Raw genomic sequence first — 23286 nt, 5'->3', positions numbered from 1 at the left:
CTCATGGGCTTGCATCAATTGAATGACACTCGGATTCAGCATTACTTCTGTTTCTGGCACGTTTTTATTTTCGTCAATCCCCCAGTGGGCGTGTTTTGCCTGTTAGAGTTACACTGGCGTCATCTGGGATTCGTAGTCCGTAATGCCGTGGCTTTGTTTTAACCTTTCAGTAAGGTCGAGTCTTCAATTGTACATTTTTGGTGCAATCCTTTAAATGCCTTGAGTAGGCTTAGGTGCGGTCGGGTATGCTTATCAATAACGAGTCCTGTGCTCCAAGTGTTCTATTTGTTAGAACTTCGAGCCTTGTGCTACCCGGTGAAGCATTTTTTACCAGCGCACAATGGTGCCTTTCCACACGGCCGGGCCGCCGTGCAAGTTAATCATCCACAAATTGCCCCAAGCATTCTGGAAGACACTCGACAGTTCTCTCCCCTCCGGGCTGCAAGTTGGCATACCTTCCCGCCTCCTTTCAAAAATTAATGATGCCCGACGCGTTTCGGGGTTGTGGAACACCCCTTCCTCATGGGCTTGCATCAATTGAATGACACTCGGATTCAGCATTACTTCTGTTTCTGGCACGTTTTTATTTTCGTCAATCCCCCAGTGGGCGTGTTTTGCCTGTTAGAGTTACACTGGCGTCATCTGGGATTCGTAGTCCGTAATGCCGTGGCTTTGTTTTAACCTTTCAGTAAGGTCGAGTCTTCAATTGTACATTTTTGGTGCAATCCTTTAAATGCCTTGAGTAGGCTTAGGTGCGGTCGGGTATGCTTATCAATAACGAGTCCTGTGCTCCAAGTGTTCTATTTGTTAGAACTTCGAGCCTTGTGCTACCCGGTGAAGCATTTTTTACCAGCGCACAATGGTGCCTTTCCACACGGCCGGGCCGCCGTGCAAGTTAATCATCCACAAATTGCCCCAAGCATTCTGGAAGACACTCGACAGTTCTCTCCCCTCCGGGCTGCAAGTTGGCATACCTTCCCGCCTCCTTTCAAAAATTAATGATGCCCGACGCGTTTCGGGGTTGTGGAACACCCCTTCCTCATGGGCTTGCATCAATTGAATGACACTCGGATTCAGCATTACTTCTGTTTCTGGCACGTTTTTATTTTCGTCAATCCCCCAGTGGGCGTGTTTTGCCTGTTAGAGTTACACTGGCGTCATCTGGGATTCGTAGTCCGTAATGCCGTGGCTTTGTTTTAACCTTTCAGTAAGGTCGAGTCTTCAATTGTACATTTTTGGTGCAATCCTTTAAATGCCTTGAGTAGGCTTAGGTGCGGTCGGGTATGCTTATCAATAACGAGTCCTGTGCTCCAAGTGTTCTATTTGTTAGAACTTCGAGCCTTGTGCTACCCGGTGAAGCATTTTTTACCAGCGCACAATGGTGCCTTTCCACACGGCCGGGCCGCCGTGCAAGTTAATCATCCACAAATTGCCCCAAGCATTCTGGAAGACACTCGACAGTTCTCTCCCCTCCGGGCTGCAAGTTGGCATACCTTCCCGCCTCCTTTCAAAAATTAATGATGCCCGACGCGTTTCGGGGTTGTGGAACACCCCTTCCTCATGGGCTTGCATCAATTGAATGACACTCGGATTCAGCATTACGTCTGTTTCTGGCACGTTTTTATTTTCGTCAATCCCCCAGTGGGCGTGTTTTGCCTGTTAGAGTTACACTGGCGTCATCTGGGATTCGTAGTCCGTAATGCCGTGGCTTTGTTTTAACCTTTCAGTAAGGTCGAGTCTTCAATTGTACATTTTTGGGGCAATCCTTTAAATGCCTTGAGTAGGCTTAGGTGCGGTCGGGTATGCTTATCAATAACGAGTCCTGTGCTCCAAGTGTTCTATTTGTTAGAACTTCGAGCCTTGTGCTACCCGGTGAAGCATTTTTTACCAGCGCACAATCGTGCCTTTCCACACGGCCGGGCCGCCGTGCAAGTTAATCATCCACAAATTGCCCCAAGCATTCTGGAAGACACTCGACAGTTCTCTCCCCTCCGGGCTGCAAGTTGGCATACCTTCCCGCCTCCTTTCAAAAATTAATGATGCCCGACGCGTTTCGGGGTTGTGGAACACCCCTTCCTCATGGGCTTGCATCAATTGAATGACACTTGGATTCAGCATTACTTCTGTTTCTGGCACATTTTTATTTTCGTCAATCCCCCAGATTTGCCGTTCTACTCAGCGTGTGAAGCCGGATTTAATGAACTCTCCATGGGACACGGGTTTCCACTCAGGAATGAAATAATCGCTCGAAACAAGAATGTGACCCAGAGACTTTGAGAAAATACATTTCCCAGCATGCAACAAAACAACAATGTGAACCTTCAACCAATGGAAGGCATGCGTGTAAATATCCAATAAAATGAAGCCTCAGATATCACACACCGAGCCGCCTATGATTAAGAGGCAACTGGCCTCGAAACGCGTCAGGCAGGTATCATAATACACCTGTGAATCATCGGGGAGATAATCCAGTGAGGCCGGATGGCAGGCTGAACACGAGTGTGTCCTGAAAAGCTCAAGGGCATTTGTGGTTAATTTATGCAGCGCGGGGTCCTTACCGCGTCAGGATGCACCATCTCCAGTCACCGTGAACGGGTAATGGACTGGAGAGGCTGTGGATCGGAACTTTGCCGTTCTACTCAGCGTGTGAAGCCGGATTTAATGAACTCTCCATGGGACACGGGTTTCCACTCAGGAATGAAATAATCGCTCGAAACAAGAATGTGACCCAGAGACTTTGAGAAAATACGTTTCCCAGCATGCAACAAAACAACAATGTGAACCTTCAACCAATGGAAGGCATGCGTGTAAATATCCAATAAAATGAAGCCTCTGATATCACACACCGAGCCGCCTATGATTAAGAGGCAACTGGCCTCGAAACGCGTCAGGCAGGTATCATAATACACCTGTGAATCATCGGGGAGATAATCCAGTGAGGCCGGATGGCAGGCTGAACACGAGTGTGTCCTGAAAAGCTCAAGGGCATTTGTGGTTAATTTATGCAGCGCGGGGTCCTTACCGCGTCAGGATGCACCATCTCCAGTCACCGTGAACGGGTAATGGACTGGAGAGGCTGTGGATCGGAACTTTGCCGTTCTACTCAGCGTGTGAAGCCGGATTTAATGAACTCTCCATGGGACACGGGTTTCCACTCAGGAATGAAATAATCGCTCGAAACAAGAATGTGACCCAGAGACTTTGAGAAAATACGTTTCCCAGCATGCAACAAAACAACAATGTGAACCTTCAACCAATGGAAGGCATGCGTGTAAATATCCAATAAAATGAAGCCTCTGATATCACACACCGAGCCGCCTATGATTAAGAGGCAACTGGCCTCGAAACGCGTCAGGCAGGTATCATAATACACCTGTGAATCATCGGGGAGATAATCCAGTGAGGCCGGATGGCAGGCTGAACACGAGTGTGTCCTGAAAAGCTGAAGGGCATTTGTGGTTAATTTATGCAGCGCGGGGTCCTTACCGCGTCAGGATGCACCATCTCCAGTCACCGTGAACGGGTAATGGACTGGAGAGGCTGTGGATCGGAACTTTGCCGTTCTACTCAGCGTGTGAAGCCGAATTTAATGAACTCTCCATGGGACACGGGTTTCCACTCAGGAATGAAATAATCGCTCGAAACAAGAATGTGACCCAGAGACTTTGAGAAAATACGTTTCCCAGCATGCAACAAAACAACAATGAGAACCTTCAACCAATGGAAGGCATGCGTGTAAATATCCAATAAAATGAAGCCTCTGATATCACACACCGAGCCGCCTATGATTAAGAGGCAACTGGCCTCGAAACGCGTCAGGCAGGTATCATAATACACCTGTGAATCATCGGGGAGATAATCCAGTGAGGCCGGATGGCAGGCTGAACACGAGTGTGTCCTGAAAAGCTCAAGGGCATTTGTGGTTAATTTATGCAGCGCGGGGTCCTTACCGCGTCAGGATGCACCATCTCCAGTCACCGTGAACGGGTAATGGACTGGAGAGGCTGTGGATCGGAACTTTGCCGTTCTACTCAGCGTGTGAAGCCGGATTTAATGAACTCTCCATGGGACACGGGTTTCCACTCAGGAATGAAATAATCGCTCAAAACAAGAATGTGACCCAGAGACTTTGAGAAAATACGTTTCCCAGCATGCAACAAAACAACAATGTGAACCTTCAACCAATGGAAGGCATGCGTGTAAATATCCAATAAAATGAAGCCTCTGATATCACACACCGAGCCGCCTATGATTAAGAGGCAACTGGCCTCGAAACGCGTCAGGCAGGTATCATAATACACCTGTGAATCATCGGGGAGATAATCCAGTGAGGCCGGATGGCAGGCTGAACACGAGTGTGTCCTGAAAAGCTCAAGGGCATTTGTGGTTAATATATATATATATATATAGACCAGTGACTGTCGGATCTTACTTAAAATGTATATCGTGTCATAGCACATCTATTCCAGAGGTAAACCTATGGGCCAGATGTTGTGTTTGATGGAGAGAATAGCATCCTTGGGATGGCAGAGGACATTAAGTTTGCCATCCTATAGATACTCTGTAGGTCAAATTTAGAGATGACAGCTATCCCAGCCGTCATTGCTGTACTTGCAAGGAACACTGTCATGGTTGTTCCCTTCCAGGGAAAAAAAAGTTTGGTGGATGGCTGAAGTCAGTTTTGACGGCCATTTCTCAAACTTCTAACTTTTTTGTTTTTCAGAAACAAACTCCCAAAGTTGGGGATTATAAAAAAAAAAACTAAGGCCCCCCACGCCCTGGGAGTGGCTACCAGGGTGTCGGGGTCATGAAGGCTTTTTTCTGTCTCTCACTAATAGGTTTTTACTGGTGGTGACAGACTGAAAAAAACATCATACAGTCGGCTTTAAATAAAGCAGGTGGTTTCATCATCCTATTGGAGGGAGACTAGGGAATCGCTCACAAGGACTACACACTGTAGCAATGATGGACATTGCCTTTTAGGCCTACACCCTAGGCTCAAAACTTTTAAGACTGTGGCTCATGTTATGGATTTGGCACTTCTTTTGGCTAAATGTTAGATTACATGCGTTGGAAATCTCGTACAGCGCCCCTTGTTGGGGACTGGCGAGAGGAGGTTTAGCGCTGGGGCACAGTGGAAAGTTACGCGCTGCTTAGGGAAGAATACAGTGGGTACGCAAGCAGCCAATAGCAATAGTTTGGGATGATCTACTGTAACAACAGGAGGAGGAAGTTGTCTGAACCTTGCCTGCACAACGGAGATGATACTTTGATATCCCTGTATCTTGTCATTTCCTACATCTAATTATACAGGCTGTATGGTAACCCTTATATGTACTTATGAACTCACAGAGATCTCACCCATTATGTACTGATTCTCTTGGGGCGTGGACTCTGGATGGCAGTTTACGTTGGGGGTGGGTAGTGGAAAAGTGTATTTTTCTCTTTTTCAATCTTTTTGTTATGCATATACATGTGATTGTTATATCATCTACACTGCTTATCACAAGTTACGCACCACTTATACTTATTCCTGTATATGGTTGACTGTTGCCACTTCTGCTGGCTTATACCACAATGCATGGCAATATTATCTTCGATTATGTCTTGTTTATGATTGTCAAAATGCAATAAAATATGCTTGAAAAAAATAATAAATTGAGCAGGTGGTGTGCTGACTTTACTCCTAAGGCCCCTAATCCATCAGTCAAAAAAGCCAACGGGGACCCTTCTGACAGAAAAGGTGCGATCAGCATATATCTAAGTGAGGTGGGCAGACTGGGAGTTTGGTATATTTGCAATAGAGTACTCTGTCCACCAAACTCTAAATCAACCCAAAATAGACGCTGCCTTGAAACCAGTGTGCACTGGCTCCTTCAGCACTGGCCCTACAATGATAACGTGGGGCACCCCGTCACACTGCCAATTAATTAAATGTGCACTGAGTGCACATTAGGGAGAGACTGGCTCATGGTAGGCGTGTTAAAGCAGAAGTAACCGAAGTGCTGAATTCAGCCATGATGACGTAGCATAGTGAGCCTCCATTTACCAGCTACCTGGTAAAAGGTCAGACGTGGGGCTTCACAGGTGACTGAAGCTGGATCTTTGTGGTGTAAGCAAAGGGAGTCTGGGTAATGAGAATGCAAGCACTGATAGCTAGTATACTCTGGTAAATCAAGGACTACAAATAAGATGTAGAAGGATGAAAGAGGATTTTGAGGAGTCAAGCAGTATGGTAATGTAAATGTAAATGTAGATGTAGCCGTTCTTGTAAAGCGCACTGATACTCCTGAGTGTCCTGGCGCTGTACTCATACCACTAGGGAACCCTTCCTGGTTTTTCCCCGTGAAATGTCCACTCCTGGGCATCCCCAGGGTGCAACCAGGCATCCCTAGGGCTGTAGGGGGCCGTTGTGGAGACTAAGCAAGCTCTTGCCCTGAGTTGCAGCGTGGAACCCATTCTTAGAGTAGGCACCGAGGCGAGAAATCAGGTCCGAGGAATTATGAGCTCCAGATCCGCCAAGACAAGCCAAGGCAGGAATTGAACCCTGGTCCCGGGCCAGACCGCTGCATCAGGGTCTGCCGCTCTAACCATTGAGCCACACTTTTCCACTAATGTGTGCTTGTTACCTTGAGTAGAAGGCTCTGACTGGTCTAAGAAGTGCTAGCACCACTCACTTGCAATCTTCTAGGATATCCTTTAGCTTAGGGTGATCCATGTTGTTTCTGGCCACAAGGGGTGTAAGGACTGCTGTCCGCTACACCTCTGAACTCAAACAACTTCATTTGCACTTCTGTTTATAGACTGTTGTGGCTCTCTGATGTGGCTGGATATGGTTTCATATCCCTCGAGTTTGCAAGGGATAACATAGCCCCTGTCCATTTTGGGAAACTTGGCTAACCTACACTTGTGTTGCTAAGTCCATACTATGAGTGGTCTAAATTAACGGTAGTGGAAACTTTGTCTACACCTACTTCGTCAAGTTTCACCCATATTAAGTGTAAACAAAGAGGTTCACAACGATAGATCATCATTACAGGAGACAACTATACCAGTAACATTCATGAAAAATCCTTCCGCAAAAGACTTTTGGGCAGGAACTTTCCAGGGTAGTGCGAGTTTGTTTTGAAGTAAGCAAACTTTGCGCTTTGGGAAAGGAAAATATGTGTATTTCATGGGAGCAGCAGATTCTAACGCTATTTTTAAAGGGCATCCGGTGAACGATGCCACAATACCCTAGGAGACATCATCAAACAAGCATTGGCATAGCCAATAGGTCTTGCTTTTGGGACCTTATAAGTATTTAGTTATGCAACTGTTGCATGGCTAAATACGTATAAGGCCCAAAAGGTGAGACCTATTGGCTATGCCACTACGTCTCGCCTTTGGGACCTTATAAGTGTTTAGCCATGCAACACTTGATGTTGTTGCACCAACGATAATGTAATGGATAACTAAACACTTATAAGGTCCCAAAGGGGAGACCTATTGGCTATGCCAATGCTTGTTTTTCTTTCTTTTTTTTAGGACAAGCAGTGCTATCAGGCTCTGGCTGCCACTTAGTTCACTGCATTCCGCGTAGATGCTGCAGCCATCTTTGGGTGGTTTTAAAGCCAATTCAAAAGCGGTTGCCAGTGTTTGTGAATCCCTCTCTCAACTGTGAGACTGTTCTCCTGCTTCCCAATTATATTAAATACAAATTATGTAAAGTCAACCTCCCTTTATGAGCTGCACGGCTCATCCTACCCACGTTTCACACTCAGATTTGAAATACTGATGGTTTGGGCTTCCCGGAATTCAACTGGTAGAGAGGTGTAGAGAGGGGTAGAGAGAGGTAGAGAGGGGTAGAGAGGGGTCGAGAGGGGTAGAGAGAGGTAAAGAGAGGTAGAGAGAGGTGTAGAGGTAGAGAGGTAGAGAGGGGTAGAGAGGGGTGTAGAGGTGGAGAGTTAGAGGTAACGAGGTAGAGAGTTAGCGGTAACGAGGTAGAGAGGTAAATGTAAATGTAAATGTAATGTACTTGTATAGCGCACGAATCGACCCCAGCTGGGGTATCTCGGCGCTTGTACGAATACCGCTGTGGAACCCTTCCTGGCTTTTCCCTGTGGGGTGCCCACTCCTGGGCAGCCCCAAGGTGAAGCCAGGCATCCTAGCGTTGTGGGGGCAGTTGTGGAGATTAAGCACGCTATTGCCCAGAGTTGCAGAGTGGGACCCATGATTAGATCACTGTTATGTGTCAGCCAGCCTGTGTGTGAAGAAGCAGGTCAGGCAACTTCCATTTGTGCTAGACCAACTGGCGTTTCTCCTGCCGATCTTTAAGCTAAGGTGAAGTTACTGGATCATTGGTGCGCATTATGTGGAAACTGCACTTCTTTTCCCTGTTGTACCTTTTCTTTTAAAACTGTAGGTACATGAACCAATAAAAGCTCCTGCCTAGCTTGCACCAAATGTCTCGGGGTCTGCTGAGTTGAGCCCAATATCGTGGGTACTGCCCATGCTCCCTGCTGCTTAATATTGTTTAGCGAAAATATAAGATCAGGTTAAAGGATGGCTGGCTGACTGACCAGTATATGGCAAGTGGGTGTAAATACAGTCGGAGTGGAGTGCTTTTCAATTAATTTATCACCTCAAGTTGCACTTTAAATATTCGCAAGCACGTGTAGGTAGATTTACAGACTATACATTATTTTTGCAGATATGTACCATTGAAAGCTTGGGACCGTATGGCATAGTTTTGTTCTTCCGAAGTAGTTTTCTTTCAGTGAGAGAAAGGCACTTATTTTATTAAAGTATAACTTGAGTACTCTCTCTTGCTTATAATTACATTTATATTCTGGAAAGCTGCTCAGAAGCATTTGAAATTAGTACGGTTTGGTGGATCAGTTCATACAGTACAATTTGCAATCTGTTTTGAGGTCTTGCCCTATGAAAGACTGTATCGTAGATGGTTTACCTAGCTTGTATCTGGAAATAATTTTTTAAAATATATTGTCAGATTGGGTTAGCATGTGATATGTATATTTTGCAACACTGTACACTAATAAAGATATCAGAGTGAAACTTAGTTGAGCGGAAAGCCGATCGTGCAGAGGAAGGAAGGAAGTACACAGTTCATTTCAAGATCAGTCTTAGGCTATGGCAATTTACCCTAGCTCCCTTTGCACACCCGGGGGTTCCAGGGTGACCCCACATCTAGTTTGTCAGCTCAGTTCCCTTTACTGTTACTCCTGACTTCTTGGCACCATAAGTTAGATGGCCTTTCCTTGCCATCCCATGTACATGTGGGGAATAAATGCATGCGCTTCCAAGTGTACAACTTTCTTTAGTCTCAACTCTACGTTGTGGCCGGACAGCACAGAAACAGCAACTTTTTATGAGCTTTTCCAGCTTTAACGGGGTTCCTCCTAAGCACTTCTCTTTGGTGAATAGCTCCCTACTCTGCATCAGCACAAAAGGACTGTACCCAGAGAGCGAAGGTGTCCATCTGTATGTCCACAACATTTTCTTCAACACTATCTCCCATCCCTTCTTATTTTCACAAGCTGTTTGACTGGTGCCTTTCATTACCCGATTAATTCGCTCCACTTCCTCTTTCCCTGCTGGGTGATATACAGAAGGATAGACATGCTTCACCCCATTTCTTTTATAAAGCAATCCTCCCACTCACTTTTTGGCAGTTCTCTAATGGGTAACGGCATATGGCCTAAACAATCAACAACTTTGTTCTGTAGACCCGGCACATATTTGATAATTATAATCTTGTAACTGCATAGATATCCTGCCAATTCTTGCAGGCGCCTTCATAAACCTTTCTGTTGTAAGCAAATTTACTATTGTTTTGTGGTCCATTGTACATCAAATTCAGTACCCAAGTGCCTGAAAAAGCTCTGTATCCCACACACAAGCTAGTCTCTCTCTTTCTCGCACAGAATGCGCCTCTTCTGTGGGTGTAAGGCTTCTTGATGCTAACTCAATGACATACTCTTTCTCCACCCTTCTTCTGCGTGTGCACTGCACCCAAACTATTTCCACTGGCATCCACAGTAAGAATGCGGCATAGTATGGGAGCAAACCCCTGAATGGGTGCTGAACTGCAAATGTCATTCTTTATGTTCTGTCTAACTCTCTCTACCTCTCTCTAGCTCCCTCTCTCTCTCTCCACCTCTCTACCTCTCTTGCTCTGTCTACCTCTCTACCTCTCTCTCTCTACCTTTCGCCCTTTCAACCTCTCTTTCTCTACCTCTCTCTCTCTCTCTCTCTACCTCTCTCCTTCTCCACCTGTTTCTACCTCTCTATCTCTCTCTACCTCTCTACCTCTCTCTATACCTCTCTCTCTACCTCTCTCTCTCGACCTCTTTACCTCTCTCTCTACCTCTCTCTCTCTCTACCTCTCTCTCTGCCTCTCTCTCTATGCCTTTCTCTCTCTACCTCTCTCCATCTCTACCTCTGTCTACCTCTCTCCCTCTCCCTCTACCTTTCTACCTCCCTCTTTACCTCTACTTCTCTACCTCTACCTTTCTACCTCTCTACCTCTACCTCTCTCTCTCTACCTCTACCTCTCTCTCTCTACCTCTACCCCTCTCTCTCTACCTCGTTACCTCTACCTCTCTACCTCTCTACCGCAATGGTTAGAGCGGCAGACCCTGATGCAGAGGTCTAGCCCGGGACAAGGGTTCAATTCCCGCCTCAGCAGGTCTTGGGCTCAATTTCCTCGGACCTGATAATTCTCGCCTCGGTGCCTATTCTATCTGCACATAATGCGGGGGTAGACGGACAGAAACTGGCATGCAGGGAGACAGGAGGAGAAAAAGGCTGGCATGCAATGGCAACGAATACCAAGAATCTAATATAGAAGTTTAGTATATCGAGCAGAAGAAGATGCCATTCAGAGTGAGAGGTGGTGGTACATAAGGAAGACACTTGCAAGCAGCGGACAGAGAAGTGCAAGAAGAGCAGTTAGCATGCACAGGAAGTGGGAGTGCAGAACTGAGCTTTTTTCTTTTTTAAAAAAAAGGTGCTGGCATGCAAGAATCAGGACATTAGCTTGTTATGCAAGGATGTTAACACACAAGATGCTAATGGCTAGAAGGAGTAAGTGCTTTCAATGGTAAACAAGAAATGCATGCAAAAAGTGGATCCGAGGGGTGCGCACATGCAATATGAAAAGTGAAAGTAGACTGCAAAAAGTAGACGCGAGTGGTGCGTGCGCGTGCGCGCAATAGGAAAAGTGAAGTAGGCTGGCGAGTGGTGTGCGCGCACCATGACGAGAGAGGAAAGCCATATGGCGCCTCTGCTCGTCAATGTGCGCGTAACCGCACACTCTAGGCCAGCCAGCTTTTGGTAGGACTTTTAAAAGCCCGTTTACAAAAATTCTCGCCGAGCAGTGTATGCGCTGGCTCAGGCGAGAGCTAAAAAGGAACATACTTGAAGGCCTATTGTTGCCGTTTGGTAGAGTAACAAGACCAGGTATTAAGGTCTGCTTTTTTTCTCTACTTTGGACATGCCCTTTCAATGTTATAACAGTTAAAGCAGGACAGTGGAGAAAAGGCCACTGCCTAATTTACATAGATCATTCCTTATGCTAACAAGTGATAAGTTGAACCAGTATACCACTGAAATGTATGCCAATGTGTCACTGGAGCATAGAGGTACAGGTCTGCAGTAGAGTTCGTATATCGACTAATCATATATATTTCTGTAGGGTATGCACCCTGAGCAGCAACTCCAGAATATCAATTTAACACAATATCGAGGACAAAATATAACAAAATATATATCAACATGTAAGTAATTCCTAACTTCACATATATGTACCTACACTGTACATATATCTTGAAGGTACTTTGGTGTGAAGTTAGGAATAGTAAATCTATACTTCCCTAAACTCACTGACCTCTTGATATTTTGTCCCTCGAAATTCTGTCCTCACTATTCCTTTTATGGTTATATTCTGGGGTCGATATTCAGTAGTGCAATCTTCTGGCAGCATTACCCTTACTTATCTTTGTGAATGAGAAAAAATATTTTTTGCGACCCAATTTAATAGAGTCAACGCCTCCTCACAGTTGCTACTTCAGGTACACAGTCAAAATATCGAGTTGAAAATTTCGACCTACCAAAATATCGTGTTTAAAATTTCGAAGGTACAGAATATCAATGTCAAGAATATCGTAGGACAGAATATCGACCCTAAGGTAAGTAATATCGAATTCATTTATATCGATGTAAGTAATATCGAAGTTAGTAATATCGATAGCATATATATCGATGTAACTAATTTCGATGTTACTAATATCGATATTTGTATTATTTATTTGATTATATTATATGTGTATTATTTTTATATATTAATACATTTATTTTTAAGTAAATTATATGTTTTAGTACCGGAGCGGGTTGTGGGTTTATAGGGGAATAGGGTGGGAAGTAATTTAATTGTAATTAATTCATTTTTTATTTAATTATTAATTGGAAATTAATTATTTTAATTGATAAATTAATAATTTAATTGGTAATTAATGTTAATTTTTATTAAATGTTATGTTTTAGTACCAGAGCGGGTTGTGGGTTTATAGGGGAAGAGGGTGGGAAGTAATTTAATTGTAATTAATTAAATTTTTGTATGCATAATATATTTTGTAAATATTTATTAATTGGCAATTAATTATTTTAATTGATAAATTAATTATTTAAATGGTAATTAATGTTAATTTTTATTAAATGTTATGTTTTAGTACCAGAGCGGGTTGTGGGTTTATAGGGGAATAGGGTGGGAAGTAATTTAATTGTAATTAATTACATTTTATTATGTATAATATATTTTGTAAATATTTATTAATTGGCAATTAATTATTTAATTGATAAATTAATTATTTAATTGGTAATTAATGTTATTTTTTATTAAATGTTATGTTTTAGTACCGGAGCGTGTTGTGGGTTTATAGGGGTATTGGGTGGGAAGTAATTTAATTGTAAATATTTATTTATGTATACATTTTTTGTTAGGGATAATTAATGTATTAATTAATTATTAATTAGAAAATAATGTATTTAAAACATAATTAATTTATTTAATTGGCAATTAATATTTTTAATGTGTAGTTTTTTTATTAACTAGAAAAATTCATTAATTAATTGTTAATTTTTTTCCAATATTTAGTATATTGTTTCTTAAATTTTATTTGTGATTTAAATTTACAAAAAAATTATTTTTTATGATAAATAGTTTATTTTGTATAGTTATTATTTGGTGAGTAATATTGAATAATTATTACTTATTTGTGTTTGTTGTTAATTTTTTGCCAATTAATTATTCAAATGTAATTGGTTTTATTAATTATTAATTGTTTACTATAGATGTTGATGTATTAAAAAAATTAATTATACATTATTTCAAATAAAAACAATATTTATAAGTATGTTAAAATAAAATCCTACGCTATTAAACGCTTTCCCTACTGTTGCACCCTTTGTAGTTGGAATAGTAATTTTTCTCCCTACGCTATCCAACGCTTTCCCTACTGTTGCACTCTCTGGAGTGGGAATAGTAATTTTTCCGCCAACGCTATCCAAAGTTTTCGCTACTGTTGCACCCTCTGGAGTTGGAATAGTAATTTTCCAACCTACGCTATCCAACGCTTTCCATAGTGTTGCACCCTTTGGAGTTGGAATATTAATTATTATTTTTACGCTATCCAACGCTTTTCTTACTGTTGCACCCTTTATAGTTGGAATAGTAATTTTTACCCATACGCTTTCCCTACTGTTCCACTCACTGGAGTGGGAATAGTAATTTTTACCCACCCGCTATCCAACGCTTTCCCTACTGGTGCACTCTCTGGAGTGGGAATAGTAATTTTTACTCTTACGCTATCCAACGCTTTCCCTAATGTTGCACTCATTGGAGTGGGAACAGTCATTTTTACATACCCGCTATCCAACGCTTTCCCTACTGTTCCACTCGCTGGAGTTGGAATAGTAATTTTTACCCACCCTATATCCAACGCTTTCCCTACTGTTGCACTCTCTGGAGTGGGAATAGTAATTTTTACTCTTACGCTATCCAACGCTTTCCCTAATGTTGCACTCATTGGAGTGGGAATAGTAATTTTTACATACCCACGATCCAACGCTTTCCCTACTGTTGCACTCACTGGAGTTGGAATAGTAATTTTTACCCTTACGCTATGCAACGCTTTCCCTACTGTTGCACCCTCTGGAGTTTGAATAGTAATTTTTACCCTAATGCTATTCAATATTATTTATATTTATTTATGTATTTAAGATGTTACATAATGTTGTATTTAATTAATTTTAAAAATATTGAAAGTATATTTAATTGTTGTTATTTATTAAATATAATTATTTATTATTATTTATGTTATTATTTTATGAGTGTTGATGTATTTTTAATTTGTAGTATTTGTTAATAATTTTTAAATATTTAAAAAATAATGTATATATTATAATTAATTAAGTATATATTATATATTGTATGTTTAATTTTAATTAAATGTTTAATAGTAAATATGTATTATTTATTTATTTTAAACATTATAACACATTTTAAAATAAGTTTAAATTATATATAAGTATTATTTACTTAATTTTACCTTTTTTTAACAGAAAATAAACCGATATTTTTAATTACGATATTTTTAACATCGATGTTTTAGTTTTTGTACTTACCATGTTGTAGATAGGGTGTCGATATACTTGCCTTCGATATTCCAGCGTCGATATTTTGTCTGTCGATATTTTAAGCCTCGATATTCTGTCAGAGATTCGCTACTTCACCCTCAAAGAAAAGGACAATAAAAAGATTTATGAACAGCCTGTATTTACCTTTCCTGTAGCCTGTTGGAACGCAGCTTTGATCTGTTGTCTTTCTGCATTGCTTCGCTTCGTCAAGATAGCGGTAATCGCTGCTTCATCCACTCCTATGTGAGGCAGAAAAAATAAAGGAATTTGTAATGGGTACCCAGGAAACCGGGTGTCGGAACCTATCCGTCTGTAGCAAGGTACAACGAGGAGGTAACTGTGCTATAAAACAGCAGGTCTAACAACAGGCTCACCACAGTGGCCTCATGCAAAATAATGGAGAGCCCTGCAGAAAGGGACATCGGGCCCGAGTCTCCCATAACCCACAAATATTCATTAGTCTGGGGAGGAATGGGCGCACCCAGAATGGTTGGGGGCTGCTTGGAGGGTTGGTGCCCCCCCCCCCTCCTGCGCTGCAGGGGCTGCAGAGGCTGTTTTTGAACCCCTGGCTCACCAAATACAGACCTTCTGCGAGGAAGACTTTCGAGAGGTCTAAGGGGAAGCGAAAGGAAAGATTTACTACTGTATGTCCAAGCTAAATTCCACCTGCTCTCATAAAATATCTACTCAACAGAAATGTGCCCAGCGTTCTCTAAAACATAATTAACAGTGCATACAGAGCTCACGTTTCATTTCAACAGTTAAACCATTCAAAGATTGATAACAGAAACAGAAAACGTCACAAATAATGCAAAATGTGTATTTATAAAATAAATGGCAAAGTTGTCTTAACTAGATTGCATTAAGTCCCTCATTCTGAGAGATGCAATGGAACCCCATTGGTAATCAAATTTTAGTGATAATGTGGCAATCGGCAATTCCAGGATGTGGGATTGTTGTGGGATAGCAAATAATCCCCAGTGAAAGGGGACCTGTAGCAATCGGAGAAATTTCTTTTATAGGCGATTTTCAGCACCCACGTTTTGTGAGGTTTAAGCTGGTGAAATATCAGTGGAATTTTGAGAGTGCAGTTTTTCAGCTGATCTGTAATCATTTTCAACAACAGCTCCCATTCCATCGAAACTCGATTAATAAGGCCTATTCAGTATAGTAATTAGGGTAAATTAGCATCCAATAGGCCTTATAGTAGCACTTCAGGAGGTAGATGTTCGGTAAAAATATGTCGATTATGAAATCGCTGGGTTCCTGAAACCAGTTGTCTTTTTTGTTTTTTACATACAGTGCCCCCCACTCTTTCTTTGTACCAATGTTTCTCCCTCTTCTGGGACCATTGAGAACCACATGTTATTGCTGACTTCTCGCGCCGGGCTCCAAACTTTCATGAAAGATTCCAGCATGAATGCCAGACATGCACCGTGTAGGGCCAGCAATGTGCATGTTTAGATACAATGTTGAGTTGCACTGCCCCAGGGATATGTGGCTCACACTCCTGTCCCTGTGCTTTCTGTTTTACTCAAGCTACTGTGCTGCCTGTTTTTTGTTCAATCGGAGCACCTATCAAGGGTCCAGGAACCATTGAGGTGTTGAAAGAAAAGCATGCATGAGAGCTATTGAGTGTCAGAGAGTGCTTGTATACCCATATGAGGACATATGTGAGTGTGTGCATATATTCATTTGAAGGTGATAGTACATGTGTGCATCTGTGAAAGAGTTTTCTTGTTCTCTCCTGGCCTGGCATATCTGGGGGACATTTCTAGCATATTCGGTGTTAATTCCTGGCATTGTCTCCAGACCTGGCATATTGGGGATAATTGTTATCATTTTTTGGAACCCTCGTGGTAAAATGGTTTCAACCCTGGGCAAACTACTGGCCATGGCATATTGGTGGTAATTTGTAACAACTGAACACCACCCACTACATAATGTACCCTCTCTCGACAAACTGCTGGCCATGGCTTAGTGGTGTTGATTTGTAACATTGAGGGTCTACCCAAGGTCTACCCAAGGGCTGAAGGTGGCATTTCTTGGCAATTTAGAAACACCCATAGCATATTGCTGGTATTTCCTAGTCTTCTGTACCCATCCATAGCAGGATGGTGGCTTTCTCTGGGTAAACTTCTGGCCATGGCATATTGGAGGTTACTGTGAGCATTTAAATTCAGCACCTGTAGTAAGCTGGTGGTAATTCCTGGCCTTTTAGATCCCACCCTTAGAGATTGGGTGCATCATGGTCCAAATGCTGACCTTTGTCATATTGAAGGGGATTCCTGGTGAATTGGGGTTCTCAGTGTCATGAGGGTTACCATAACAATGATAATTATTGCAAGAGTGAAGGGATGCATGACATGAGATGGTTATATGGAAACACTTCCAGTTGTAGTCAAACCTGAGGGCTTTACTGACTGATAGATCTGACTTGCATTTTCAATTAGAAACCCGGTCTGACCAACATTTGTATGTATAAAGAGAGAATTATTGGTTTGCCAATGCTTGTTTCCATGATATGATATGATTTTGCTACATCTCTGATGCACTAAAATAAAATTTCCAGTGTAGGACTAGCTTTGCGGTCAGTCTGACACTCTGGCACTGCCAGATGCCTGACTTGAAGGGCCACTGAGTGGTCCATTATTGTTTGGTCCTACTGGGTGTTATGGAACCAAAATAATGGTCCACATGCTGGCCCTTTAAACAGTGCCAGAGGGCCAGACTGACAATACAGCCAGACACTAACATTAAAATCCACATAGTGGATTTACCACTAAACATTAAATGATGTTGTGATCGTTGTAACCCATATTTTTAAGGGTTGAACAGTGTTCAGAATGATTATGCACATTTTATTAAGATTTTATTTTCTGTTGCAATGGACATTTACCAAGGGTCAGGCCAGCATCCAGCAGAGTTTATTCATGCTAAAGCACATAGAGGCCGGGTAGGATGCACCCCAGAAAGGCTCCTACCAATGGTCGGAGCCTTCTCAGGCTGCATCGTAATCGTCCCCTCGGTTTATTTCTAATGGCTGCATTGCAATGCTGGCGGTCAGAAATTAAACCGGCCAGTCATTCTGGCTGGCTTCCAATGGCTTCAAGAAGCCCGTCGGCCACTTGGAACCAGTTTGTAATCCCTAAAGGTGGGCCTTTATGCCTTTAGGATTACGATGCATGGTTTCTGGCATGGTTTCCATGTCGGCCTGTCTGATATGGAAACCATGTCGGAAAGGATGTTTAGGGCCCTCAGCAGGCCACCCTTGTGTGTGCAACGTCCTGTTGGGGGCCAAGTGGCCCCCTATTGATCCGTGCACCCCGTTTAGGTGCCTACCAAGTGATGAACAGCACCTCCCATTTTACTATGGGAGCATGTATTGCATCCGGTTTACGAACAGTGTTCGGTCGCATCCTAATTAGGCCGTCAGGACCCCCGACCAGAGGTTGGTCCGTCACAGGACCAAGACAGTCTTGGGCGAACTTAAGTCTGCCTGGCATCGTAATTAGGCCCGTAGTCTTTGGTACCTCTTCAGAGGCCTGGGGAGCAGGTATGAATAGATGACTGAACTGTAATGCAAGACATTAGATCTGTTTCACATGTTTTTATTGTGAAGGCATTTTAGAGGTAATACAAATATCTGACTGAGGAAAGCTGTAGAAGGTGACCAGAGCATCAGAGTGACATGAGATGCATGATGATCATTTTTTAAGATGTTGGGGTAGATCTCAAAGGAGCTCAAAATAAGCTGGATGCTGTTGAAATGATGGCAGAGGAGATCTGATGGAAATACTTGTAAATGAAATGTGCTACATTTTGTGAGTGCTCTTACATCAGCCAGATGACTGCTGGGGATCGATTAGAATGTCGTGCGGACCACCATTGACAGGCCGTCAGTGGCGGACCGGCTGACAGCCAGGATTGCAGTCGAACCACCACTTTATGAAGCAGCTTGTCGGAGCGTCGGTCAGACCATAATCCCTACAATGGAGTTGGTGCCTGTAGAGGCTCTGCCATAGGGATTAGGTTGTCCCTTTCCCCCTGGTTTTGCCCGGCGATCTGACCGTCATGTAGAGGCAGACGTAAAGGGATTCTGGGACCCCTAGCAGGGCCTACGCTATGTGTCCAGGGGAACCAGTGAGGCCCCTCCAAACATCCATGTACATGTGCCAGGCACAAAATGGTGCATGAATGTTTGCAAAATGCCTTTTTCCATTGTGGCTTGTGCTGCAGTCCTTTCCCAGGCCGCAGCACAAGTCGCAATGGAAAAAAGCATTTTTGACCGCCTACACGGCGGTCATATTGTAATTTGGCGGATGGAAAAGCTGACTACATGTCGGGCGGTTCCACTCCCGCAGGTATGGTAGTCAGACGCTTGTCCTACTGCCATCGTAATCAGGCCCTTGGTGTTAAAACCATTAGCACATATTCAGAAACCTGAACTGCTTGTGCAATCTGTGCCCACAAAGAAGGAATTTCATCAACCTCCCTAATAATCAAATAAAACCAGTTCAAGTGAGTCACAGCTATAATAGAACAAAAACGTCCAATGGCTTATGTTGACAGTGCAAGAGAGAGGCTGAGATGCCTTCTGGATTTCGTAAGGGGACAGACAAATAGTCTAGAAATTAGCCTAGAGAAATGGAAAACTTACCCTGTAGAAACTCTGGTGACCCATGGACCACTAAACATGCACAGACTTTGTTAGCAAACGGAGTTACAAAAGAAGAGGATACATGTGAGTTCAGTAGTCAAACTGTCCCATTTACATTATATGTGTGATAGTTTGTTTAATAGATACAGAACCATGCTGAAGCATAAAATGTTAGACTAGCCAAACGAAGAACAAAAAGCGTATAGCCAGGGCTCTTTTCTTGAATAGGCAATGCTGGAAAATGTTCATAAATCTAATCAATTAGTAGAAAGAAGTTGAAAAGGCTGTAATCACTTGACCCGTCAGTGTATGATTATTGTTTTTCTAAAATACAGGGCATTTTCCCTTAGGACCTGGAAAAGGGTTGGTATTCAAGGCAGCAACCCCCAAAGACTTCTCAGCAACCCCCAAAGACTTTTTTCATGTTCTAAAATAACTATATGCTCTCTACTGACGATGGGCTAAACCCTGAAACACTAGTGTCTAGAGATATCTGCACTGTCAGAACCAACAATGGTTAAAAACTACAGCGACTTGAAAGTGCGAACTAACTGCATTTACTAGGATGCAACGGGGTCAAACAGCGCTGAGATGACAAGCAGGGTGCTCCCGCCCCCATTTCCTTTTTCTTCAGCCTCGAGCTGACGAGCTGACGAGCTCTCCGGTGTAGCACCTGTGTGCCTTGGAAGGGTACTGTAACCTGCGACGACTTGGGCTCCTTCTCAGCAACCCCCAAAGATTTTTTTCATGTTCTAAAATAACTGTATGCTCTCTACTGACGATGGGCTAAACCCTGAAACACTAGTGTCTAGAGATATCTGCACTGTCAGAACCAACAATGGTTAAAAACTACAGTGACTTGAAAGTGCGAACTAACTGCATTTACTAGGATGCAACGGGGTCAAACAGCGCTGAGATGACAAGCAGGGTGCTCCCGCCCCCATTTCCTGTTTCATCGTTTCTTTACTGTCATTTTAATTAGATGAGTTGCATCCTTCAACTGCAGTGCTGCAATATGATATGTACTCTGGGGTCCCCACAATTGCAGGGGTCATATTTTTAACCCACTGGTGTAAAGACTAAGTCAATGTGCCAATATAAATTATAAATCCATTTGAAACCCACACACAACCCACTGATCATAATGCGCAGGAAGTATTTTCTGGTGAATAATGATCAGTCCCAAATAATGAATACATGGACACAGTAGAACTCCGAATCCTCTTTCGTTTAAGAATAACGCACTCAAAATAGCCCTAAGAAACAGGACATGTATTTTTTTTGTAATGTTATTTTAAAATCTTAGCCGAGTGCATACAATATGAATATGAATGGTAACCAGAAGAATACACAACTATATGTAGAGAAGCATGTCATGGACAGAGAAAACTGCCAGAAAAACGATAAAATGTTTATTGAATTCTTAACATCCTAACACTTTCATGCTATTTACAGCCTCTAAACTAACCTCTAGCTAAAGCAGTACATACCAAGCCTGTACTCGAGTTTCTAAGATGAATCTCACAGCCTACCTGCATTTCTGTAATGAAATAGCAAGCTAGCTATTTCTTATTACAGCTTGTTTGTGCATTGAACATAAACAGGGACCCCGCTATTGCCTCAGACTGAGGCTTGTGCTGCAACTGGCATGACCTCTGGCTTGATAGTCTTGGCACAAAGTCCCTCCCTCACTGTAGTCCGATACCTGCATTCTTTTAGCATCTAATCGCCATTGATGACAGTGTGGGCAGACACTAAAGAAGCAATAGGACTAATCAGGTAACAAATCCGTCAGTTCGATTGTCATATTGATTAAATGTATTAAAAAAGATAATCAATCAAAACTTGTTGCTTTAGACAGCAGATGGACATGATACTACCATTTCGATGAAAAAATAAAAGAAACAGGTAAAGAATAGAAATAGTACAATCTGACAATAGAAACAGAAAAGTCTGAACGGGACCTATCACAATGTTCACTACACATAATGTGACCAGCTTTTCATTTTTATTTTGGCACTCCTTTGGAGAGCATGGGTTTTCTTTCACTATTCCCCATCCTCTTATTCCCCACCTCTCTGCACTGTCTTGAGTCTTTCCATCCCTATGCTTGTCCATTGTTCCACTGTCCCTTCTCTTACTGTACTTACATTTCTTTGGTGACTACCTTGAAACTGCCCACTATTACTGAGCTGCCCTGTTCTTTGTAAGGCATCATATACATACTTTCTTTATTTTTCTACCATTCTAATATGGCAATCACCGTCTTAGAATGGCGGACTAAAGCTGAAGAATATGCCAAAATGGCCACTATTGCATCACATGTGCACGTTGGAGTGATTACAGTTCACAACTGGATGTCCGGCACAATGATATGTGTGCCAAAAGGTTAATCCCGGCCTCCCAGCCCCACTATCTATATTTCTCTTATCAGCCCCATCTCCTTCCTGAGATGTGTCCTGACCATTTCCTTGTGATCTCTCACTGAATTAAAGAACACCCTTTGAAGAGTACAGGGGGGAGCCTCGCTTTTCCTGCTCCATTTTGCCCCACCCCGCTAATAGGAATGCAGCAATACACAAATCTGGCTAATTCCTATAACTTCTCATGACTTCAACAGGTAGGCCTGGGACTCCGAAAATGGAACCCAGGCTCCTCCACCTAATGTACCACTTCAAATTAAGTCTGCGAGCACTGCTCAGTACTGTAGCATTTCTATGTTGCCGCATGCAAGCACACATGCAACCAGCATTCATGTGCCAATCACCATCTCCACGTCAGACAAGTGTGAAATATTCACAGTATCTCCACATTAAAACTTTCTATACCTCCTGGAGGACAGTGGGTCAGGAGTTGGAAATACAACTGCTACGCATGACTGCTTGTTGATTCTTCAGTTGCAGCGGTTTAAAATACCAAATGGCAAATGGCAATTATATTCAACTTTGCATGGTGCTAAAAACCATTTAGAAGCAAAATACATTTCAGTCAATAGAAGTGTTTTTGACAAAAGTGTCTGAACATGTCACATCACATGAAGCCACTGAACAGCCAGGCAAAAGAGGTAACCGTGTAGGCTCGATGCTGAAGGTGTATAACACAACTCTACATTTGCTCATATTGTCTTTTGTGGCTTCAATTTAGCCTAATGGACAATTAATTAACCAACATGTATCGCTGGTAGGTAATTGATTGACTGACTTTCAACCATTCCTGCTTTTTCGTCCAGTAATTAGAATCATGGTGAAGCTTGTAGGTTTATAACGAAATGGTCTAACATTTCGGTTGAAAGTCACCCTACTGGCCCGTGGCTGTTGAGAGCTATGCTAAAAACAGTATGAGATGTGATAAAGCTCTTCCATACAGTTCTGCTGCCTTTTCACATTATTTGTATTTCCTTCCTGAATCGAACATTAGATCAATGGTAATAGCAATACACGCTACAGATTACCCATAATTATTTCTTATAAACGTATCTCACAATACATTTTATACACACTTTTTATGCTTGGTTAGAACTTCACACCTATTTTGACGACACAGTCCCATCCTGTCTTTTTCCCACAGGCTACCTAGCTTCTGGCGCAAGCGTCCTTTGTTATAGCTTAGTCGTTTTCTACGAGTCAGCCCGTCTGTAGCTATGTGGGAAAGCAATCGCAAGTGTTTAAATGTAATTAAAAAAAAATATTTCTTAAAGTTGCACGTTGACTTTAAGTCATGGCAGTTACCTTCAGTCGGGCCTGTTTTTCAGGCAGCAGGAATAAGCCTGTTTGAGCTTGTAGGCCGATAAACAACTTAAATAGTGAAACTGCATGTTCTGGCATGTGAAGCGTTATTAGCTGAAAACCCCAGATTCAGCAAAAAGCCACCCTCCACACATGGAGCTAATTCACAGCCGATTTTCTTACTCCTGTCGACTGAGACGTTAA

The 23286-nt window shown here is 42.6% G+C and overlaps 1 protein-coding gene across 1 annotated transcript in view; it reads right to left on the bottom strand.

The window, feature by feature from the left end:
* Positions 1 to 23286, bottom strand: part of LOC144818406 (annexin A1-like) — a 212207-nt gene that overhangs the window by 119522 nt on the left and 69399 nt on the right. The window contains exon 3 of the mRNA XM_078675779.1: positions 14842 to 14936. Within this exon, the coding sequence (XP_078531905.1) occupies positions 14842 to 14936 (95 nt within the window). The remainder of the gene's footprint in view (positions 1 to 14841; positions 14937 to 23286) is intronic.

The sequence above is a fragment of the Lissotriton helveticus genome, chromosome 2_1 (genome assembly GCF_964261635.1).
Source record: "Lissotriton helveticus chromosome 2_1, aLisHel1.1, whole genome shotgun sequence".
NCBI classification, from domain to species: Eukaryota; Metazoa; Chordata; class Amphibia; order Caudata; family Salamandridae; genus Lissotriton; species Lissotriton helveticus.
Note: the sequence above shows the minus strand (reverse complement) of the source record. Positions and strands in the feature narration are given on the sequence as shown.